Consider the following 25,582-nt stretch of genomic DNA (forward strand, 5'->3'; position numbering starts at 1 on the left):
CCCAGTCCCTCCACATGAGACAAAAAAATGAAGAAAAAAGGCATGGCGGCAGTTCACATGGCTTAGCGCAAGAGAGAATCTCTGTCAAAAAATCTAGCTGTTTAATGGACGGTTAAAAAAAACAGAGTAAGAGGAGATGGTTCTAATGGTGATAAAAAGAACTCAATTTATTAAATATTTTCTTCCAGCAGGCCATGTATAACATGATAATTATGTTCAACGTCTGACATGGAGGAAGAATGTATGTGGTATACCAAAGCCCCTCTAACAATAGTTGGGCCACAATGCCTAGTTCAAAATATTTATAACTTTTATCAGCTTTCCAACATATTTCCCTTTCATTTGAATAAAATAAATTAGAAAAAAAATTACGGGAATAATAACTTGGAATTAAAATTTTGCACGAAGGATATTATGAAGTTGCTGAGTTATACATGTATTTTTGTTGAACTATCGATTATCTGACTGATGTGGATTCTAAAGGCTATAGTCTGGTAAACTGCTTGTCATTAAACAAAGAATGGTAATTTGTTTGTCCATGATATCTTGTGTACATGTTATGTAAGTACAAAATAATATAGTTTCGTTATTACCCAGTTATTACGCATGTTTCAAATTAGCAAACGTCAAGTAAATGTAGTAGTATGATTTTGAAAAGATCATATCACAGGGGTCTACCATACAATCTTTTTTAATCTGATGGTGATGAAGCAAAACTTCAATTTAAGAATACGAATTAACCGTAAATTGAATTTAAGAAAATCAAATCATTAGATTAAATTTAATTCTCAAATTACATTCATGAATGCGGATGTTGTATTTTCCTATAATGCCTAACGTACAAGATGAAAAGGGAGAAGGTGAAATCTGATAGAGGTAAAACAATAAATCGACAACCATCATGACCATGGATAATATTATGTAAAATCCATAAAGATAGACACAACAATTACACCTCTTATTTCTTTAAAACCTGTCATGTCTAACTCAAATGACATCTTATTTTATTAATAAGTAGATTAATTCCAAGCAAAATAACATACCTCTGATGTTGTTCGTGTATTTTTTTGTGATTTTTATTTTTAGATTTTACACTTATCACGAGAGACAGAAGAAAACATAAGTCAGCATAACGAGCTGTGTGTCAGTCCCACTGAGAGGCCCATATGTTATTTTTTAGATTGTTCTTTGGGTCTGATGTTCCATCATATTTTTATGAAAAATGGCCCATGACTGCCTCATGAGAACCATAATTAAATCAAAAGTACAAGGTTTTACATCAAGCTAATTAAATATGAATTAATACTATTCTTAAAACTGTCCATGTTGGGAGCTAAAGGGAATGTGTTGGACGGGAGTGAATTCCACAGTCGTTTCGTTTTGTTGTTTAAAAAAAATAATCTTGACCGTTAAAAAATGCTTTATTGTAAACAATTCAATAATTTTTAAGGAAAATATTTTTTTTTGTATTTACATGTATATGTTTTATTGGGTCTACACAGACCAAGTTTAAACAAAAATGAAAATCAAACAAGTTTAAAATTGCTTTTTCAGGTAATCATAACATCATTAGGAAAAACACAAAAACACACAAAAAATATGAATAATTTTTTTTTTTACGTCGAAAGCTTTATGAAATGACACAGACGTGATATTTTACACAACATTGATGGCAAGTATTCATATGTTCATACTCTGTAAACTGGATACCATACAATGATACACGTGCAGATGACAAATATTAAATTCAAACTTTTCTTTCTTACAATGAGCCGCGAGTTTGTGTCTTTTTTGGCCACACAATTAAATGCTCCAAAGTTTGAATCAACTTTTCTAACTTTACACATGAAAATGAAGCACTTCAATAACAAAAATAAGTTGGATATGAATTTATCACCCGTATCACCAAATATTTTGCCGAAAATAAATACAGTAAAACAGGAGTTAAACTTCTGTATCAAAATAGTTAACAAAGCTTGCCACAATACTTTTCACAATCACAACATAATATGATTGTATAATTATATGAACCGATGTTTCAGGGAATTTGTTGCAAAATTCACACAAATGGTAATTTTTCCTTTTATTTCTTAAATCATCAAAAGCAATGCAATCGTGAAAAACTTTGAAATAAAAAAGAACGAATGTTAGTGTCTATCGAGTATTTGAAGTTATTGCAATGTATTTTTCTCCCATTAAATATTGCCAGGAATCGGTAAGATACTACTGCAATATTCATAACGTGCGACGGGGCTAGATTTGCAGCTCAAAATATCTGGGTAATTGGTTAATACCTGAGAATTTGAGAATTAACATATGATGAAAATCATCACTGGTATGAACATCAGTATTTTGAAGATTGGGAATAAGCCAGTTTTTAGTGATATTCTGGAGTAGAAATTAAAATTCATTCTTTCAGATCGGGGTATATTAAAATCCAAGATTAGTTCTTCAAACAATTATTGGACAGGGAGGGATGAATTAAGCAAATTTGATATTGTGTGAACATTTTTATTATACAATGCACCATATAATAAAGGTATTGTTTGGATTTGGAACGAATGAATCTGTTATTGACTGACATGCACCTAAATCAGAAAAATTACAAAGAGATCGGAAGTCATGTAAGTGGCTTCTTCTCGATATATATATACACCAGGTGCGTAAAAAAATCAGCAAGTTGTGTACATCCCAGAGATCTTAAAACACAATCTTGGGCATAATGCTTTCCACAGAATATTTGAATCTTGGTGACAAGATTCCAAAAAGGACAATTCAATATATTTCCATGTCGAAATAACATGCAGTAATTGTACCAAATACATCTTTTGAGCTAGAACATAGGGGTCTACCATTCGAAGGCCACATTGGCTATAATCATTGCACAACAATTTTCTTCATTTTATTCAAGTCTTTATAAGATTTAGAAGGAACTTGGATATCAAGAACAAAGGAGGACAAAGTTGAGGCAAAATAAGACACTTGATAACACAAATTCTACCAATCAAAGACAGATTCCTCATTTGCCAGCAGTTAATAGGCTGTTCCATTTTTTTATCATTTTTTTTTTAATAAGATGACCTGACCAATGAAGCGCCTGTGTGGGTAGACTAAATGACGCTGTGGAAGACAAAATGACACGAGCCTGTACACACTTACAGACTGAGCAAACAGTAAAAACCAATACTTGATCAAATCTTGGGATATTCACAAAAGTGAAGTACCCGATTCAGGACTGTCTTTTCATTACATGTACAACGCAAACATATCGACTATGGATCTACACAATTCCTTTCTTATTTCTGCCGCCAAACAACCCCAAGGCACACATCAATCCTTTCAAACTGCTTCTTTGTACTTACAAAATGTACTTATGTTAGGATTCAGTATGTCGACATTGATTTCGCTGTATGACAATCAGCAACAATCTAATTCTACGTCACAAACACATTAGGCCTTATGATTATTTTTTTCTAGTGGTGAGGGATGCCCTTATATACTTTGTTTCCCCGCGAACTAGAATACAAACATCATCATCATAAATGATCAAAGTTGACTTGTTCAAAATATCTCTGACTCAACTCCAAGCCATACACGACGTACGTGACCACTGACAAAACTTTATCGCATGTGAACTGCGATACACAGGTGTTATGTTATCGTAACATCATAAACGGAATATGGAAACACCAGTCACTATTCGACCATTTTAATTTGATTCTAAGCTCGTGTAGTTCCAAAACTGTATATGGAATCACATTTCAGAGTACATGGTGTACTAACACTTTGATTTGATACTTAACTACTTTTGTTTCAACACTTCTCTTGTTTTTCCTACATAGAGATACCACATTATTTATGTCAAATTCACACCATCGTTTTTGTAATATGGAGAGGAAAACACACGTCTTTGACTAGGCCTTACTCCTTTGAGTTTTGAAGAATGATATAACATCAGTTGGAGTTACCTTCTCCCTCGGCAGACGTTAGCGTAACGAGTACTTTTTGGTGACAACCCGCTAACCGAAGAATGAAACATATATACTTCCTCGGCCAGATATCCAGAAACTTAGAATTCGGTTACCATGGTAATGTGAAAAATACAGAGTCCACTTAACTGCATCGGACACCGTATCCACATTTCGATTTGCCAAACCACTGCAACCTGTTCTTACAAACCGCTATAACTGGTGTCGCAAAAGACATCACAGAGCAGACTACCACATTCAAGATCATTCAAGATCATTGAATTTCTTAGTGAGAACCTGCCCAAAACCCTTGCCTAATGAGCTGATGTCGTGTTTGCTTGGCTTCAACAAAGGGCGTTGAATGTACATGTCATGTATACTTGGGTAAAATTAATTATTGATGTAGTGTTGTTTTTTCAATACAGTTTATGTACATGTTCTTTGTCAAATTTTCGATGTCCCCCTTTCCTTTGTTTTGCCAACTTACGCTCAAACAAAAGCAGGGACATCAATGGATTAGAGACCATGAAACATGGTCTATCGATTTTTTACCAACCTATCCGCAACATACATGACATGGGTCAATAAAATCATTCTGAAAATCCTGTTTTTCTAAAGTTTGTTCAATGATCATTAAATGTACTGGTCTTAGTGGTTTGAAGTCGATAAGTATTACATTACAATTACAATCACAATTTTTTGTTTGCTTGTTCTATGATGTTTTAAATGATTGCTGATGTAAGTTTTTTAATATTCTGTTAGCCTATGGTCCACAAGCTAAGCTTTTTAGTAGGTCACCACGTTTCATTTCGATCTATTTTCATGGGTGTTACTTAAATGTATATTACATAAAAAATAGTGCATGTATTATGTATATTATCCTGTAATTATTTACTTTTTGTTCTTTGCTATTCGCTTGTATCACATTTATTTACTGTTGTTGTTGTTTGATATCGGATTTGAAACGAAATAAAGATTCATTCATTCATTCATTCAATGCAGCGTAATCATGGTAATGTTGGAATACGTTTGTTTCCGTTAGAACATTGGCAGTATTTTTCTTGTATTCACAAAGTGAAGTGGTTATCTGTCTAAATATTTGGGAGTTTATTTATTTTTTATTTATTTGTCGTTTTATTTTAACAGGGTAGCTCTTTCAGTTACAATAACTGCTCGACCATGGGGCCCTGTATCAACAGAAATTAAAAATATAACAAAACAATATCACATAAAAAATAGTCAACAGAATAATGCCATGATATGCCTGCTTACTACATTGTGGATGTTTTTTGATTGATATGATTTATTTATTTATTTATTTATATGATTGATATGATTGATTGATTGATTGATTGATTGATTTATTGAATTATTGATTGATTGATTGATTGATTGATTGATTGATTGATTGATTGATCGATTGATTGATTGATTGATTGATTGATTGATTGATTGATTGATTGATTGATTGATTGATTGATCGATTGATTGATTGATTTAGATATTTTCTTGAGCAAATCCATCCTCGCAATCCGCAGGCTGAATTAGAATAAATACAAAATTAATGTAAATATTGTTTGTTACTAGGAATTGCTTTAACTGTTCAATGTGTCTTTAATAATCAAACGTCAATTATACATTATTTGATACTGTGTTTTTCAAATCTCTCAGGCCGGGCACCGGCAATTTTTAAGAACGACCTTTTTTTGAAAGTGTGGATTGAAGATGAATATGTAAGTTAACATGTATCTGGGTTCGACGCTAATATTTCATACATTACATTTCAGAGAGCGTTGTTGGCTCAGTCGATGGGCATGGTCGGTAACGCGTCTGCCTGTCGAATCAAAGATCGTGGGATCGAGTCCAACCCTGGCGGATGACTGCAGCCAGTGCGTTGTGTGTTAACGTCTCTCCCATGCTTCATAGATGGAGCTAACAGAGAGCTCTATGCTTCATAGATGCAGGTTATGTTAGAATGGAAAACACTCCGCCCCTCGGATAGGACGTTTGATCGAGGCCCCGTGTAGAGGAGAGTCACCAGCTTTGCACGTTAAGAACCCACTTCACTATTCGTGGAAGAGTAGGGGAAACCCCGGTGTAGTGGTCCACCTGCACCCCCCCCCCATGAGTTATATGTTCGCTTTTCGCCTCCCAGGTACAGTTGACACCAAACAATAATAATTACAATCTTTAAAATCATCCCTAAGAAGTAAATTATGACAAGTGGCAAGGACAATTTTTCCCATAGGCCATGTAGTTTATTATCAGTGATTTGCGGTGTTTTCTTAAAGGAGAATGAAACATTTGGAACAAGATAGCTTGTGTGAAAACAGAAAAATCAAAGAAACAGATCAACGAAAGTATGAGCATTTGAATATTGCGATCACTATTGCTATGGAGATCCTCAAAATGGCAACGCGACAAAGATGTGTGATGTCACTTGTGAACAACTCTACCCAATACTTTAGCATGTATTTCACTTAAATTTCCTTTTTTGTCAAATCTATCAGTAGATCATGTGTTCTTTCTATGGGAGGACATGTAATACAAATTTTTGAAAGAATGCATCATGGATAAAGAGTTCGTATCACCATAAGAAAATGCAAAAAGAAACATTTTGAGGGTATTTTATAGTCCATCAAAGGGAAAGTTGTTCACATGTGACATCATACATCCTTGTCGCATTGCCAATGGGAGGATCTCCATAGCATTAGTCATGTCAGTGTTTGCAATATTTAAATACTCATAGCTTTCTCATTATTTGTCCGATTTTTCTCAAACTTTCTTTGTTCTTATTCTTTGATTTGTCTGATTCGACACAAGCCTATACTTGTTCCAAAGGTTTCATTTCCCTTGCCCATTCCACCAGGGTGGAATATAAATATAGCCTAGGTAGTACATTGTCTTATGTCCTCATGAAGGAAAATATAATTTGAAGCAATTTTTTTTTAATGTAATTTTAGCCATTTTATGTATTTGGAGTACATGAAAGAGTAGTCCTTGCCTGGCATCACTATATGACGTCCTATATGTGGCCAATGTGAAATCTCCATAAGTTATAGTGAGTTACCAATATTCACATCTTTTAAAAATTCATAACTTTCTTATTGTTTTTATTGTCTGATTTTCCTTTTCCTCTAAAAGCATGTTTTTATTTGAGTTGGATTCCCCTTTAAAGCCATTCCTAGCAATATGGATTAAATTCACCGCCATTTTTAACGTCGAATCTATTTTGACCCACATGTAAGTGAACCCGCTTAAGTGACGTTTGGCATATATTGAAAATGACGCGTGAAGGTGCTCTTTATTCACATACATGTCCCATTTCCATCTTGAAAACCTAGAAAGAAAACGATTTAGTTTGTTTTCTTAATCTTTCATGGTCTACACATATTACACATGAAGGACCATGATAACTTAGAACAGTGGCGTACCTAGGATTTTCCAAGGGGGAGGGGGGAGGCAAATTCGTCCGCCAACAAGAAAAGAAAAGGTCTTCAACCACAAATAAAGGATTTCGTAGCAGAAAAAAATTTGACAAGCAAAAAAAAAGTCTTCAAGTTCAAAGGAGCGGGCCACTTATGACTCGTCAAGTATCAGTTGTGACTCGTAGGGTAGGGGGGCAGGGATACGTCCTTTGCATGGGTTGTGACTCGTCAGGGGACAGTCTCCCCCTCTGCCCCCCCCCCCCCTGTAGGTATGCTAATGACTTAGAATCAAAACATTATGCTCTCTCCCGACAGCTGACATGGAAATGGTCGTTGGAGATTTGAACACGTGCGACACATGTTTCTATAGTAACGCACCACGCTGAACCCAATTTATATCAACAGACAGCTGGCTTGGAGTTCAATGTGTGATTGATACACACAACTTAAAACTCGATTCATCATGGGTTAGTGTGTTTACATGTATGTGAATGCTACCCCAGATGTGATATCGCCTATAGTTTTGCATGTTAATATGTGAGTGGGATACGCAATATATATATATATATATATATATATATATATATATATATATATATATATATATATATATATATATATATATATATATATATATATATATTCTCTTCATCCATTTCTTTCACACAATATTTAAATTGTTGCCAAAGCTGTTGTGCATGTATAACTTCACACACACATACATATACCATGTGATATAACGGACTTGCCGAAAGTTTAAGTTTGTCTGCCGTGTGAATTATGGGTGGAATAAAGCTCAGAATGCTTTAAACAGCCATAACTTTCTTATTGCTTGTCCGATTTCTTTCAAACTTTCCCCGTTCTATTTTATTTATTTTTCTCCTTTCAAACACAATATGACTAAGGCCGGATTCCCCTTTAAAGAAACAACTGTAATTAATATTATTGATGAAAATCGTATCGCTACTTAGTTGATAAAGATTAAAGCGATAACAATGCTCAGCTGTCAATTTACTGTGATGATTCAAATGAATCGTTAAGAGAGGAAAAGACAAGAAAGAAAGGCAGATGCAGAGAATGGGGAGGGGGGGGGGATGAAAAGTATCGATGAATCCTTCCGCCAGGACTATCAACTCTTTCCTCTTCGTTATATTCAGGTGACATGACAGTAACAAATCGATGTTTACTTTTTAACGACATAATAGAGAAATGAAAGATGGAGATGATATTTGACAGAATGAAGCAGGTGGTAATGAAACATGAACAAGCTTTTTCTTTACACCATTATGGGGGGGTGAACCTTAAATGGGATGAGGAAGAGGTTGGGTTTTGTCGTAATGAAACATGAGCAAGCTTTTTTCTTTACACCATTATGGGGGGGGGTGAACCTTAAATGGGATGAGGAAGAGGTTGGGTTTTGTCGTAATGAAACATGAGCAAGCTTTTTTCTTTACACCATTATGGGGGGGGGGGGTGAACCTTAAATGGGATGAGGAAGAGGTTGGGTTTTGTCGTAATGAAACATGAGCAAGCTTTTTTCTTTACACCATTATGGGGGGGGGGTGAACCTTAAATGGGATGAGGAAGAGGTTGGGTTTTGTCGTAATGAAACATGAACAAGCTTTTTTTTTTAAACTATCATTGTGGAAGGGAGGGTAAACCTTTTGGATGGGGGAGGGGTTGGGTGCATGGACAAGCTTTTCTCCCCCATCATTGTAGGAGAGAGGGTAAACATTTTGGATGAGGAAGGGGTCGGGTGCACGGACAAGCTTCGTTTTTACACCATTATTGTAGGGGGTGAACCTTTCGGATAGGGAGTGTCGGGATCTTGTCGCGCAAAACAAACCGGTACATTATATAAGGCAATCACCCATACTAGGACACCCTGATAATGATACACAGTTATTATCATTTGGATGAGACAGGACATTTATGGGAAATGGGGGGCAGCACTATATCCCCTACCATTCACCACCCAATAAAAATGCAGCACCATGATTTTCATTATCGTATTCATGGGTGTCGATCGGTGTTCACGGTCGGGGGGCGATGACTGGCACAAATTGTTTTCTGTGAAGGATTTTCTTCTTTTAGTTTAGGGAAGTGGGTTCAATGGCGTTATGAGTATAAAACATCTAGGGGCCAGGCATGGCGTAAGGCAAAACTATCTAAAAAAAAAAAATGCGAGGGAGTGGAGGAAGCGAACAAAATTGTTGATATTTTTAGTACGAAATCTGATAGATTTTGACATTATCATATTTCAGCCTCTTTTCATTTCCTTTCTCTTTTTTTTTCTTCCTTCTTGATCGTGAAAATTTTGGTCGGATCCATGGTCTCAAGGCCTTACGTCTGTACGCCAGATGGGAGTAGTCCTTAAAACCAACGTTTTAAGTATAATGCAAGCAATATTTCTACAACCAAACTAGGTAATTTGAAATGACTAGAACAATAATGCGAGTGCGAAGAGCGAGCTGAACTTTTCGAGAAAAAAATGACCTGAAAGCGAATCATTTTGAGGACTCTTATAAATTTCCATGATTATTTCCATTTTATACACTCTTACATGTCAGTCTTCATGCTTATTATGTACCTGAATTAAGAAAACTAACAGAAATGAAGTGATATTCAAAAAGATGTTAAAATAAACGAGGCGCACCCCATGCGCTTGGTTGCGGGGAGGGGTAAATTAAGATAATGTCATAAATGAAAACATAAATATCAACATACTATTCTTTTTATCCTGGATTTTTTCTCTTTCTCCATCTAACTGTTTGTAAAAGTTACATAAAGGAATGGTTTCCTTCAATAGCATTTAACAAGATATGATTATGAGAATAACAATAAATATGGTCATCATGCCTAAATACGATAACCATCACTGTCATCATTATGATAATCAATATTATTATTGATATTATTATCATTATTAGTCCTCACATCTACAATGTTTTTTAGAGTCAAGTAGTACAGAGATCACAATTTTATTAAGAATTGTGTATGATTCGGCGGAAGGATATTTCATTTCATTCATGTTATTTAGTACCCAAAATTACATGCATGTAGTCAAAACTTAGAAATCACATTTAAGTCTGGAATCGTGTGATGGTGATGTCTTTTTGTATAAAACAGAGTTTCCTAACATGCCTAAGTACAAAATGAAAGGGATATGATGTAGGAGCATTTTGCCTAAGAAACTGTTGCTAAAATATGAAGATAACTGAGACTGAGCATTATTAGGATTGCGTTTTGAAATTTATTTCAACATAGTGTTGCATTGTGTTATGTTTCAAATAAAGGTGACATTCATTTGAGATATATATTGGTTACTATGATAACATGAATAATAAAAATCATGGCATTAACATTATTAATTAGATAATTATTCATCGTTTATTATGTTAATACTAATAAAGTTAGATGGTATTAGCAGTATTAATTAGATAATTATTCATCGTTTATTATGTTAATACTGATAAAGTTAGATGTCTAGTTTGACAGAAATATAGGCTGTGTGATTTTAAATTTTAAGTTCAAACTGCCTAACTAAATGACATTTGCATGTATATGTTACGTCATATTTGATTGTCTTCAGTTCAGTATAAACATCATATCACATATTTATATGGCAAAACTTTCGAAAATTAATTATGCTGACATTGTTACTATATTAGATTTTGATCTCTTTTTTATCTACCACGTGAGTACAAGAAAATTGGACTTCTAATTAATTGAAAACTTATTGAAATTTCTTGTCACGAAAAGTAATTCCGGAAAGAGTATTTTGTTCGAAATAATTGGATACCATGTTCATGTTGTAAGTATGTTTACGCTTGGGTAATCAAGATATATATGAAGAGCTCAGTTGCAAAAGGGGTTAGGTCAATTTTTAATCATATTTGATTTGTTTTTGTCTCAATGTATAGATCTTAGTAGCTCTATAAGATGATACCAAAGCAAAGTTTAAATTACAATTAAAAAGTGAGCAAAAATGGCAAAGAATAATCACTTATTTATCAAAAGGGGTTAGGTCTATTTCAGTTTTGTTGCAAAAGGATTAGGTCCATAAACATTTTTTTGCAAAATAATTTTGAAAAAAATATGAAGACAGGTACATTTTTTCTATACCAAATTTTATGTTCACATGGTAGGGTATCATGAAAATTTAGTTCCGCATAAGAGTATTGCAATATGGGAGAATAAAAAACTGATTTTCTTGAAGTGGAGTTAACCCCGTTTGCAACCAATCTCTTCTGAAGAGCTCGTTTGTCAAAATGGGTTAGGTCAATTCTTGATAAAGTTTATTGTTTTCTGTCTCAAAACCTATAGATTTTTAGTCGTTCTGGTTACGCCTCGTAATTCCGAAGGTTCGTAATTCCGACACACGTAAATTGCCTATACCTCGATGTTCGTTAATCCGAAAACGTAAAAGGGTTCGTTAATCCGAACATTTGTGGCGTTATTCCGAAGGTTCGTTATTCCGAAGTTCGATAATCCGAAAACGAAATAAGGTTCGATGTTCCGAAGGATCGTTAATCCGAAAACGAAATAAGGTTCGTTGTTCCGAAGGTTCGTTACTCCGAAAACGAAATAGGAATTACGAACCTCATTTCTTTTTCGGATTAACGAATCTTCGGAATTACGAACCTCACTTCGTTTTCGGACTAACGAACCTTCGGAATTACGAACCTTCGGAATAACGAATGTATGCGGTCGTGGTGATGATACCAAAGACAATTTTAAATTTACATTAAAATCTGAATAAAAGTGGCAAACAAAAATCGCCTTTTCCTTCAAAATAGATTGGATTCATTTCTGTTTGCTTACCAAATGGGTTACGTCCACAATGATATTTTTTAATATATAGAAATAAATTGAACACAGATAGATTTCTTTTATACCAAATTTTATGTTCACATGATAGCGTAGTACATCACGACAATTTAGTTTCTCATAAGAATATTGCAATAAGTGAGAATAACAACACATGATTTTTCTTGGAATGGTCCAAAGAAGACCTAACCCCTTTTGCAACCACCAAACTCTTCATTTGTTGCTGTGAGATTTAATTCGGTATGTGCCAAAGTAAGGTATGACTGCAATGAATAAATTCAGCAAATTCAAATGTTCATGAAGTCATAAAATTATAATAGTTGCAGAAAACGTCGATGCAAATACTGTTTCGATCAACTTTGCATTGATATGATTAACAAGACCTTTAATAATTAATCTTCATTTACAAATTATATATACTGGGACAAAATACTCTTTCAGGAGAAAGGCCTATGTTTGCATAACAAGGGCTGTAATGAAAGTCAATTTTATGTGAATATTTTATTTACTTTATCGGGTATATGACAGAAAACTGTTATCATATTAATTTATTATAGAATGATAATGATGTTGTTTTTGTTATTATTGATGATGATTATGATAATGGTGAGCAGAAAGAGCAGTATTGCTCGCTGTATATTTCATACATTGTAAAATCCGCTTGTTACTATGCAAATCTGCATTTCACTTTTCTGTTACTTTTAAGTGTATCTTTTGCAAATATGTATATCTGTACTTTGGTTAGTTACTACAATTTTTTGTTTGCTTGTTCTATGATGTTTGAAATGATTGCTAATGTAAGTTTTTAATATTCTGGTGGCCTATGGTCTACAAGCTAAGCTTTTTAGTAGGTCACCACGTTTCATTTCCATCTATTCTCATGGGTGTTACTATACATGTATATTATATAAAAAACAGTGCATGTATTATGTATATTATCCTGTAATTATTTACTTTTTGTTCTTTGCTATTTGCTCGTATCACATTGATTTACTGTTGTTGTTGTTGTTGTTTGATATCGGATTTGAAACTAAATAAAGATTCATTCATTCAATCTGCGATATGATAGAAGCTAATCGATGATTAAGCTTCGTTTTGGAGGCCTATCTCCCGGGCTTATCTTTTATTAGCAGGCCCTGCTCAACATGAAAATGTTAATATTGCATTGTAAAAAATGAGAACTCTATTCTGCTAACCTGCTTCCATGCACACAACGTAATATGCGAAGAATATAATGACACACCAGAAAGGGGAAATCTTACCTTTGTTCCATCCATGCATGTATAATAATGCTCATGAATCAATTTTTAAAATCAAATACGACATTACTAAGAAACTGTCACACTCCTTGAACAAAGTGGAGAAAACGGTGCCATAATGACGGTTGAATTCGGCCATAATTGGTAGACCATTCCAGTTATGGGGTAAGAAGTTTTTCCAGACAAAAGCGCTGTCGCTATTAAAAACTTGAAAAAAAATCACAGGCTTCAGTTTCAGGAGATTACTGCACGTTACATCAATATATTCATGGGTTTGTGTTTGCTTCGCGACTATGCCTACAAACAACCACATTCAACCACGCAATTGTCGTTTTTAGTTACCGCACTGGAGGTCCTAAATAAATCCGCTTCCTGACAATAGCGATTCTAGAGGCTGGAGGATCTTTATTCACAGTCGTTTGTTCATCGTATGGTTGGCTGGATCCTCTGATCTCAATTTAGTCATGAATAACCCTGAAAGAAAAGTCTAAATATCATGATGACTTACTTCAGAAAATTTGGCGTCACTGACTATTTTCTAACATACCCGTCAATTTATGACAAGTTTTACTTTGCAATAAACTGTAAACATAGCATTAAAGCCGTTTACTCCGAAACAACATCTCGTCCGATATATTTCATTGACAGTGGTTGCTATGCGAAGAAGATGTGATTGTACGGGGTGATGATGGTGACCCTCCCTGGAGCTGACGGTGACCTATCTGGTTCAAGTAGCCCTCCCGCGGCTCCCACCTTGGGGGTAAAAAGACAGATAAACGAGCTGGTGATGACGTCTGCCATTGAAATCCTGTTCGCTGACTGATCAAGATAAAAGTGAAAGAAGTAATTCCATCAGGTATTACTCTCCAACAGTGCATAGTGACCATATCTCGCTGTAATATCTTCAGAGAGAGAGAGAGGGGGGGGGGGGGTGACAGACAGAGAGAAAAAAATGTTTGCCAGGAAAAACTTTTAAAGGGTTGCTCCAGGCTAATGATATTTATATCTCAATGAATAGAGTAAAAATCAAAAAGCAAATGCTGAAAATTTGATCAAAATCAAATAACGAAGTTATATTGAATTTCAAAGATTTGCATTATCCCGGTGAAACGGTTCTAGGCATGTCTTCATGCATATTCATTAGGTGGACTGATGATGTCATATCCCACTTGTTCTTTTGTACTTAAAAGTTCTAGGACAATTACCCACGGGACAATCACCCTCGGACAGCTACCTCCGGCATTGGCGGCGGAAGCAAAAAATTTTAGGAGGGGACAACCAAAAAAATTTTGACAAGCAAAAAAAAAAGGTTCTCAACACAAAAATTGTAGGGGGAACGGAGGAAAATTAATTGACAAGCAAAAAATTAGGGGGGACCGCCCCCCCCCTCCTCAAATTTAGGGGGGACACGTCCCCCCGCTTCCGCCGCCTATGACCTCCGGACAATCAACCCGAGGACAATATTATCCCAGGGCAATTACATCCAAACGATTACATCTGAGGACATAAACCCCAAGAAAATTACCCCCCCCCCCCCCTCCTCTCCGAAAACGCTCGGCCACCGCTGATGGTCCCTCCTACCGCTCCGAAAGTTTTGAGCTGCTCAAAATATTGCGAGCGGTGAGGAACGGGCAATTTTCCGCTCCAGCAAAGTTGACTACGCTCTAACAACGCCCAGTCAAAGTTTGGCACCGGCTAGACGAAAGTTCGTGAACGCTTGGGTCCGCTAGGCCAACGCAGAAATCTTGAACACTGGATAACCGTTGCTTCGCCAGCGTTGCCCGGCCAGTGATTAAACAGTTCACACACTTTGGTGGAGCGGTTGTAAGCGTTTTCCGAGCGGACACGGGATTGCTGGAACGGTGCTGGGCATTAAAGTAGTGATCCATTGCGGTGATGTACCTTGGTTTAGCGTTGGTATGTAGGGGTCGGAGCGTTACCAGAATTTGGGCAATTACAGATTTTTATTTTTTGTCATGCCCAGCTGAAGGACAACACTTTGAAGAATACTTCAGCAAAATTTTTCATTCGGGAATTTGCATAACTGAGGTTGTTTATTTCCTACCCCAAATCGTAAAATGTGACATTTTGCGAAATGCCGCGTATATGACAACTTACTTGAAAACAAGCCATTTCACAGGATGTTTTTCGTGTAAGAATCTGAAATGGCTCCCACATAATCCTGATATATTCCTTTTTTCATGTGAAAGGGTTCAAAGCAGATAAAAGACACATTTAAGGAGGTTTGTAGGATAATTATTCCTCGAAATGGACTGATAATCCATGTTTACATGAGAAACGTTTTGATTTCCGTTTAAATTCTATCATCATCATTTCGCCCGGTGTCTAAGCTTTAAGTCGATACTATATTTAGCTGCCCGTTTTTATGTTAGAGCCGATTTTACTTCAGACATCACCCCCAAAACCGGTTCAAAAACGGTCATTTTTATACCGTGCCATCATCGCAGCGCACCGTGATGGGGTGTACATTGCCGTTCATTTTTGCACGGCGGGGACGATTCCCCTTCCATTCCATGAAATTCCGGGCATAATGTAAACAAAATGAAGGTTGATAACACATATAAGGGCTACCCAGCCCTCTTCCAGAGATAAAAAGTTACTTGTAGAATAATTAAATTCAGCCAAAAACTCTCATCATAGTTAAACAATCGTTGTGTTATATACTCTGCGTTTTAACCAAGTCTACACAGCTTGATAAAGCACGGTGAATATTTTTCAGATTTTAATGTATTTTTTAATCTAATGATCATTTTCATGCCATAAAATTATTTTGAGAGATTATGCAAATGATCTTGTCCTAGGACACAACCAGGACTGTCTGCGAATCGTCGTAGGGCATTCCTGGGGCTGTCCAAGAACAAAATTATCTAAATAAATTTGTCGGCGTTCGGTGCGGACAGCATGCAGATCGTATTAGGACAGAACCGGAGACATTGAGGACAACGTCACGAGTGGTAAATTCAAGGACTAGGACAATCGGACAACTTGCGAATACTGCATGAAAATTATCGTTCATATATTTTTTTAATGAATTTAGGGGTGTTATTTGGGTTTTGTTCGACTACAAAGACAATACAGGATTTTCTTTTATTTCAAATCAAATTGCATACATTGGAGGACATCCCAGGGGGACAGGGGCGACGCGTCCCCTGACTTTTTGGAAGGGGGGGCATTTGATTTTAAATTATAAATCCTTCTTTCATATCTTGTGTTTGAATAAAAACACACACCTTAACCGTCGGTTAGTGGCATATGTAAAACAGTAGTTCCCGTGTATAGTCGGGATTAATTAACAATTAAGATTCGGGTCATTCATCTTAAGTTTAATAAACGTAATGCGTCTCTCCTTTACATATTTTGAACAAAATAAAACACAATGTTCACTATCTCAAGTACTTTGCATACCTCACAGAGGTCTGAATAGTGCTGTTTAATTTGAAACATATAATAGTTTAATATGCACTTACCTACTATAATTTGATGAAGGATACAGTCCTCTTTCCGAGAAAAACCTTTTTCTATAGCTTGCTTAAAAACATTATCATGACTGGCATTTAAAAATCTACCATTTCTAGATGCATTCCAATCTGCTTGCCAGACACCTTTATAAAATGTCATGCGTGAGCATGTAAGTTCATTTATAGTGTTTGGTAAAACGATGTCTACAAAGTTTTTCGCCGCTCCTTTCTTGGCAGCTTTATCGACGGTCTCATTGCCGTTAACATCAGAATGTGAGGGAATCCATTCAAAATTAACACAGATATCTTTCAAACTGAGTTTATGAATTCTAAATAAAATTTCATTAACAATAGTGCATTTTATGAAATATGAATCAATCATATTCAGTGCTGATTAAGAGTCGCAAAACATTGCAACTAAACATGATTTATCAAAGGAGTCTAACCACTCAAATGCCATTAAAAATGGCCATGAGTTCCGCTCTCATGATACTTACGTTGGATAACCTGAAATACTTATTTATTTTATATTGAAGAACATAAAATGCTGCCCCCGTTCTAAAATTATCCAGTTTGGATCCATCAGTATATATATGTATATAACAATTCCACACAATTCCAATTCTTTCTAGAACTACAGTTTTCATCTCTGCCGTTAGCACATCCTTTTTATTAAATTATACAATGAGCATAAAACGACACAGGAAGGTAGGACAAACGCCATTCCGTGATTTTTTGTCTTGCTTCTCTACAAGTACCTCATTTCTACAGGCTCGAAGTTTGAAAGGTCTTTCCCCTTCCTTTCATTCGTGTCTGTTCGTATGATTAATGAACATTTCTCTACTTGGATGGCATGAAGTGCTAAACAACAAATAATATCTAAATTTATCATTAAACAGTTTTCTCCGAAGATACAACGGTAATTCACCGGTCAAAACTTGTAGAGACTCCAATGAAACATTTATTATTTATTTATTTATTTATTCTCGAATATTTATACAGAGTGGCCTGATCAGCATTAAAATACATACAATGCACGAAAAACATAGTAACAGGACATTATGAGATACAGAAAAAGGGAATAAATACAAGGTAAAAATACGAAAATGTGTTACGAGTTACAGATGGCAAGATACATGATAAAAATATGCAAAATATTAACATTAAAAGCTGGTCTACCTCAGGGCTCTGTGATTATATATAAGCATTTAAAAAGATGAAAGATCGTTAAAACACAAGGCAATGTATTATACAGTACTAATAAATTTACTTTTGGAAATAAAAAAACAAAAAAAAACCAAGCAGAAGACATATTGCATCATTTGATAATTTTATCACTTATATACATCAAGATAAAAAGATAAAAACAAAAAAACAAAACAAAAACAAAACAAATTGTACATGTATATCGAGTCAAGCTTTTTTTTTAAAGAGATGTACAGGCAGAATCATACATTTCACTACCATAGTCTAAAACAGATAAAATAAGACCTTTGTATATCATCATCAAAATTTCATACTTATTCCCCCAGGACGTACCCGAAAAGCAACGTAATAAATTTAATATTTTCTTACATTTATCAATAATCGCATTAATGTGGCTAGACCAAGTTAGTTTCGAGTTTCTTTCTTTTGTTTATTGGTAAAAACTTAAACTACAGACTTGGTGGGATAAATATATTTAGTTTCCATCTCCAGCAACAGATTTCGATTTCATGGAGGGCTTCTTCACTCTAAAAATTCGAATGTTAAATCAACATTTGAAAGGTTGGAGGAGTGACAACCTTTTCCAAATGTTGGATATCCAACCTTGTATAAAGCTGAATCCTACATTTTGGGTAGAACCATGTATAGTGGTAAATGCAACATTTAGAAAATGTTATCACTCCTCCAACCTTTCAAAAAAAAGTTAACATTTCTTGTTTTTAGAGTGTTGCAGCTTTTGGCGAACCAGATCAAAGTTTGAGCTAGTAAACCAAATCGCGATATCATCTGCATAACATGATAGTTCTCCTCCACTTACTTTAATATCTAAGTCATTTAACATCAATGTAAAAAAGACAGGACTTAATGAGCTCCCTTGCGGGATTCCGTACTCTAAACCATATTGTTAACTTTCACGTTACAGTATCTATTTCTTAAGAAAGCTCCAATAAAGAAAAATAATTTTCCAATATTTCTAATTTTCTAATATCTAACATTGACAATTCTTTCAATAGACCTCCTTTCCATAACGAATCATACGTCTTTTCCAGGTCCAGTATATTTTTTCTCACTCAACGCTAAATGAACATCTGTGCTGTACGTCAAGTTGAGACCACGCGCTGGATACTGCGTCCACAGGCCAGGGACGCGTCATGTCAATTACGTCACGATGGTAAAGTTCAGGGGCCCGGTCTGCTCAAAATAGATTCTTAAACTGTAATATATCTAAATTTTCACGATTTTCCCTCTAGATGTCTGATTTGGTTAATAATAGCAATATCGACGTGCCTGGGGGCAAAAGGACATATATCGCCCTCACTAAATTGATATCCCCCACCTCTACAACTCGGGCGATATCTGTCGTAACGCCTCGAGGCCAGTCAATAATGCTTTATTATTCGTAGATTAAAAAACTGCTTCAAGAACTGATTTAAAATCCTCAATCTTAACTTGTCATTGTCGCCCTGGTCTTCACACAATCGTCACAATTTTGAACCTCTGGTTATAGGAAGTTTGTTTTCTTCCAGGCAATTTCGGGAATTGTAGAAAGGAAGCCTTTAGAAAAGATTATTATGTCATTTACTTTGTAATGTTTTTATTTCATTGTTTTTGTTTGAAATGCAAAATAAATAATAATGATAATCAGAGGAAGAAGACGAAATAGTAGTAGTAGTAGTAGTAGAAGAAGAAGAAGAATGTAGAGGTCTCTTGACGTGATACATTGATAGCTGCAGTATCATTCGGTGTGATGGCTTTGAATCAAGTTTTCACAGGTACTATATTGCAATGGCGCCCTCTTCAGGTCTAACGAATATAACGTTTTATGCACATCGTATAATTAGAAAAAAAGGATGTGCTAACGGCCGAGATGAAATCTATCGTTCTAGAAAGAATTGGAATTATGTGGAATGGTTATTTACATATATATACTGATGGATCCAAACGGGATAATTTCAGAACTGGGGAACCACACGTAGTTCTGACAAATTGCTCTTGAGATTGCCAAAATGTCGTACGACCTTCTACCAAAAATCTTTCCTATTTTCAGGCTCTCTCACTTGGAATAAACTGCCTGAACATATAAGATTTTCAAGATCTGTTCATTCCTTTAAATTCCAACTTAAACACATATAGACAAATCATATCGTTCATTTTAATCATTATACAATACACTTATCATACACTATTCTATTGTCCGTGCCGTTCCTATAGTACATTTGGTATCGATTGCTGCTCATTTCTTGTCTTTCTGTTATTACCACTTATTTTCTAGACATTGAAACGTGTTGTGTTTTATTTGTTTTGTTTTTTTTATCTTTTTATCTTGATGTATATAAGTGATAAAATTATCAAATGATGCAATATGTCTTCTGCTTGTTTTTTTTTGTTTTTTAATTCCAAAAGTAAATTGATTAGTACTGTATAATACATTGCCTTGTGTTTTAACGATCTTTCATCTTTTTAAATGCTTATATATAATCACAGAGCCCTGAGGTAGACCAGCTTTTAATGTTAATATTTTGCATATTTTTATCATGTTTCTTGCCATCTGTAACTCGTAACACATTTTCGTATTTTTACCTTGTATTTATTCCCTTTTTCTGTATCTCATAATGTCCTGTTACTATGTTTTTCGTGCATTGTATGTATTTTAATGCTGATCAGGCCACTCTGTAAGCGATTTACTCAAAACTAGCTTTTTAAAAGTTGCGCGCTCATCCTTCACTTCGTGAAAACAGGGACGAATTATTGTTTATCCTTTGTCATGAACGGCAGTTGACTATTTAATTTTTGTGTTCTTGAATGCGTCGTGCGTCGTGAAGGCAAAACTCCCCAATCCTCGGACGCCGCAACACCAAAGAAAGTTCATTTACCAAATAATAACCATTCGTGTAAATGGGACAATAAGGTGGCAAGTAAATATAGTTCGAGGTGCTGCAAAGAAGAGGGGGGGGGGGCAAAGTGATTGTGTAGTCAATATAATGCAAATGTATCTCTTTCTTTAGACCCTCTCCCTCACTTTCTCTCTCCCTCTATGTAGGCTAAATCTCTCCTTTTTTAATTTTTATTTTGATATTGTCAGATACTCGTCATTGTTCTGTCTCCTTTTTTTTTAAATTAATTATGCTGCCATTAGCGTGCTACGTGTACATGGTATATCATGTCCTCAAAAGGAATACCTGACTTGTGTTGTCTATTATCAACATGTATGTTTTCGTAATATGATACTGAATATTCTCGGGTGTTCAGTTGTGTGGGTTTTGATATAAACTTTGAATTTGAATCCGAATCGTTGAATCTAATTATTAGCAGGGATTATCAGGAATTGTGAAGTAGGCGGGGCATTAATTGAGATTAAACCCAAATTGAAACACAAACATATTTTTATGAACCATACTCAAGTTTCTTCTTTAATAATGATCCCATGCTACTGCCGAATGACATTTTGTTTGAAGGCAAAATCAGGCGAGCATGGTGGGAAATGTTCAAGAAAAATCGAACTAAACAATAGATTGCTACACAATAGACTCCTAGTGATAGTGGACATGAACAATGGGATTATCTATTTTGTTTACATTGTTAATTTCACTGAGGTCATTCAAGAGTCTTCTTGAATTAGACTGCTCTAGAAATTGGCAGAATTTTCTTTCATCGACATTTTGGATTATACATGCTGAATCCAAATTATTTACCGAAAAGGTATATTTGGGAAAATGAGAAAGAGTGCACCGGATCCAAACACAGAACCCTTTTTCATCCGTTGTACACGTCTGCTTCAATATGATGTATATGCAGTGACTGTGCCAGTCAAGCAGAAGGGGCCAGGGTGACCAGATTTCACAAAATGAAATACGGGACAATTGACAAAAAAGATCAACAAAGAAGGCTACACAGTGTTACACCTGTGAAAAATAATAAAGAATTGGAAGGGAGGATAAACGAAAGAATGAAGGAGAGAAAGAAAAGACGAAAGAAAAGAGATGAATTGAGAAGAAAGAAAAAAAAATAAGGGGAAAATGAAGGAGAAAAAAGAATGGACAGAATAAAATGATGAAAGAAAGAATAAAAGAGAGAAAATGTTTCCGTCATTCTTTGAATTGAATACAGAAAGAAAAAGAAAGGAATGGAAGAAGAATGCATGTATGAAAGACAAACTAAAGGAGAGAAAAAAGTAAGGAGGAAAGAAAGAATGAAGGAAAGAAAACTGTTTCCTTCATTCTTTGAAAGAAAGAAACAAAGAATAAGGGAAAGAATTAGAAGGAAAAGTAACATAAAGAATGAAAGAAATGAGGAAAGAGAGGAAGAATGAAGTGAGGAGGGAATGAAAACATAATGGAAGAAGAGAAAGAATTAAAAGAAAAAGGAGAGGAAGGGAGGGGGGAGAAAAAAGTTTTTAAGAAAAAAGAATAAAGGAAATATAAAAAAGGAAATTTAATAAAGAAGACAGGTAAGAAAAAGGGAGGAAAGAAAGAAAATGAGCACACAGAGAGAGAAAGGATCAGGAAAGACAAATAGGAAATAAAGATAGATGGAACAAAAACAAGCAAGCAGGAAGGATATAAGAAAGAAGGATAGAAAAGAAAGAAAAGGGAAAAGAGTTCAAACTTCAAGCACAAAAATCTAATCATCTAACAAAATCATAATGAAATTTGGTGTTTTTCAAATATATTTTTGAAATAAAAAAATGTTTTAGAAATGAATAAAATTTGAAAGTGATTTTTTTTTACTTAAAAATTAAATGAAACATCGCGGCATCATACACAACAAGACTCAAAACGAAAGCTGAAACAACTAAATCTAGTTATGAAATCTCAGTAACTTGTTCCTCCGATTACATCTCCAAGTCAGTAATCTGAGAACCCATAATATAATCATACAAATTTCCCGTCGATTTTGTGAGTATTTTGGCATGTTTGGTGGAGAGAATCTGCTCCGATCCTACATGCCTAGCTAGTAGCCTGCCACACAATGGCAGGAGGCCATTTCGTTAATTGAGATGTATTGGGTTAGCAAGAAAATCACCGCAGAACTTTCAAAAGTTTATCGATTTTATTGTTGTCTCTGCTTCGTCATCTATTGGTTATTTTGATGAAAAATCGTCACTTTTAAATACATTTTGTTCAATATTCTGAAATACGGGACAAATAGGCGTCCCGGGAAGGGTTTGTCGGGACCCCGGGACAAAGAAGCAAAATACGGGGCAATCCCGGGAAATACGGGACGTCTGGTCACCCTGGAAGGGGCAATCCATCGTATTTTATTAGATATTCTCTGTTCGATGTTCGTTCGATTACCCATTTTTTTTCTTCAGAACTATAATTGGATAATTGTTAAAGATGAGCTTTAGAGTTATGTATGTTAGTTTATTTTGAACATGTTAAAAGTAAGTTTTACTTATTATAATTTTGGGTGGTTTGATTTAGGTAAGTTTAGAGTAATTAGTCATTTGAAATACCAAAGATTTTACAAGTGTTGCTTTCAATTTAGAAGATAAAAAGGATTTATAAAATCATATTCACCAATGAGCGTATGATAATGCAGGGCAATTAAAGGTTGAATTCCCAGTTCTATCTACTATATACTTGTTATGATTCATGTCAGATTGTGAATCCTGGCGTACCTTTGTTGATACATTCTAGGATGCGTCCGATTTTTAGAAGTCATGGTAGTGTAGTGTAATATGATTTTTGAATAGTAATAATTGTGCAGATATTTCTATACTGAAGTTTCATAAAGCCGTGCTACCGCCTCCCCGCCCCCTCCCTATGCCTACCTCTTCGCCCCTCAGTCTCCGTCTTCCTCCTACCCCCTCTCTTTTTCCTGTACAGTATCCCTCTCTTAAGCGACCGTGTCATGTCAATCCACTGCACATTTCAATTCAAATAAGCCTACAATTATCTTATTGGCACTCAATATCTGAGAAAAACAAACCTTTACATTACACTCGCAGAATCCCAAATGAAATTTTATTTAGGTATAATAATTGAACGGACACTGAAATTACAAGGATAATTACATATTTTCAATAAACTAATTACCGATAAGTTTGGCCATGTCGATTATTGATTATCCTTGTGTTATTATTATGTCATGTATAAACACTACAATATGATTAATCAATCATGTTCTTGTAAGGTTCTACATTTTAATTGATGTCAGAATCAGGTGATAGCATCCTATAATTGACAAGGCTCAATTCAACTTTTATCCAACAGAAGAAAAAAATATTTAGTATGTCTTACAGTGTATGTCAGGAGTCGGCAAATAAAATCTTATTTTATTCCACTCACTTTATTTCTTGAAGAATACAAATCTACCGTTTTATTTTTATTATTTATTAACAAGTCGCTCTTAATTGCGATTTTTTTGTACTCACCGTACACCCCACAAACTAGGGTAGGTATTTTTTATTGATTACAGGGAGAAATATTTGCATGTATTCAAATAGTAAATATTTAATCACTACCTAGATTACTATCCCTTATAACTTACGACAATACGGAAATTATCCGTGCGTTTAATGAGACATTTATATTTCAAATACAAAAATAGCATACCAAGTAAACTAGTTGATTGGACATTGTGCTGACCAGCTCCCCTTGCAATAAATAGTTATCGAAATCAATTTGCTGATTATGTAACAGAAATATATCCTGACATGAGTTTTTAAAAAATGATTATAAAGACAAGCTTACGAAATGTCATATACATGATATATGTATGTCTATTCCTTGAACATTGCCCAGAGCCGATTTTTTTTTTACTGGAGCGCGAAGGTTTCTACTTTGATACTATCTTCATTGATGGGAGAATAGGAACTTTTCATATGATCTTTTCTCCAAGGTATTATTACATTTTAATATGGTTGACATAATTAGTGTCATGTACACTCTAAATTACAGGGATTTAAAATAAGTCCACATGGACTGTAGTTAGGGACCAATCGAATTCCGGATTTAGATGAATCCTTAAGGTTCATTTTTAAATCTCGAAAGATTTAAATTTAAATCATTTGAGATTTAAATTTAAGTCTTTAGGATTAAAACTAAATCCAGAAATCGATTGGTTCCTAACTACAGTCCATGTGGACTTATTTTAAATCCCTGTAATTTAAAGTATAACGGATATATCTTTACTGTAAGGAGTCCCTTGGTTTAAATGCACCATAAAGCATCAAAGAAAATGTGTTGTTTTATCTGATAAATGTTTTGTTCACTTTTGATCATTACATCTCGAAATTTTAAGAATAAAACTAGAGAAACTTGCAATTTTGCAGATACGTGATTTGCTTTTTCTACTTCTATCCTGAATTCTCACGAGCGGAATCACGTTACAATTTTCCATTTCTATCGCAAGATTCATTGCTTGTGTTATATTTTAAATTGGGAAAATCATATTCATTTATCTTAATA

General features: G+C 34.9%; 1 protein-coding gene across 3 annotated transcripts in view; it reads right to left on the bottom strand.

Annotated features, from left to right (window-relative positions):
* The window catches only part of LOC121410083, a 30,528-nt gene extending 16,243 nt beyond the window's left edge, over nt 1–14,285 (bottom strand). Inside the window, exon 1 of one of the 3 annotated variants that reach the window (XM_041601946.1) lies at nt 13,489–14,285. In XM_041601946.1, the coding sequence (XP_041457880.1) occupies nt 13,489–13,503 (15 nt within the window). In that variant the 5' untranslated portion in view covers nt 13,504–14,285. Of the gene's footprint in view, nt 1–3,925; nt 4,295–13,488 lie in introns of those variants that run through there. The other 2 variants (XM_041601945.1, XM_041601947.1) reach the window with 2 other exon arrangements.
* Between the last annotated feature and the right edge of the window lie 11,297 nt (nt 14,286–25,582).

The sequence above is a fragment of the Lytechinus variegatus genome, chromosome 3 (assembly GCF_018143015.1).
Source record: "Lytechinus variegatus isolate NC3 chromosome 3, Lvar_3.0, whole genome shotgun sequence".
NCBI lineage: Eukaryota > Metazoa > Echinodermata > Echinoidea > Temnopleuroida > Toxopneustidae > Lytechinus > Lytechinus variegatus.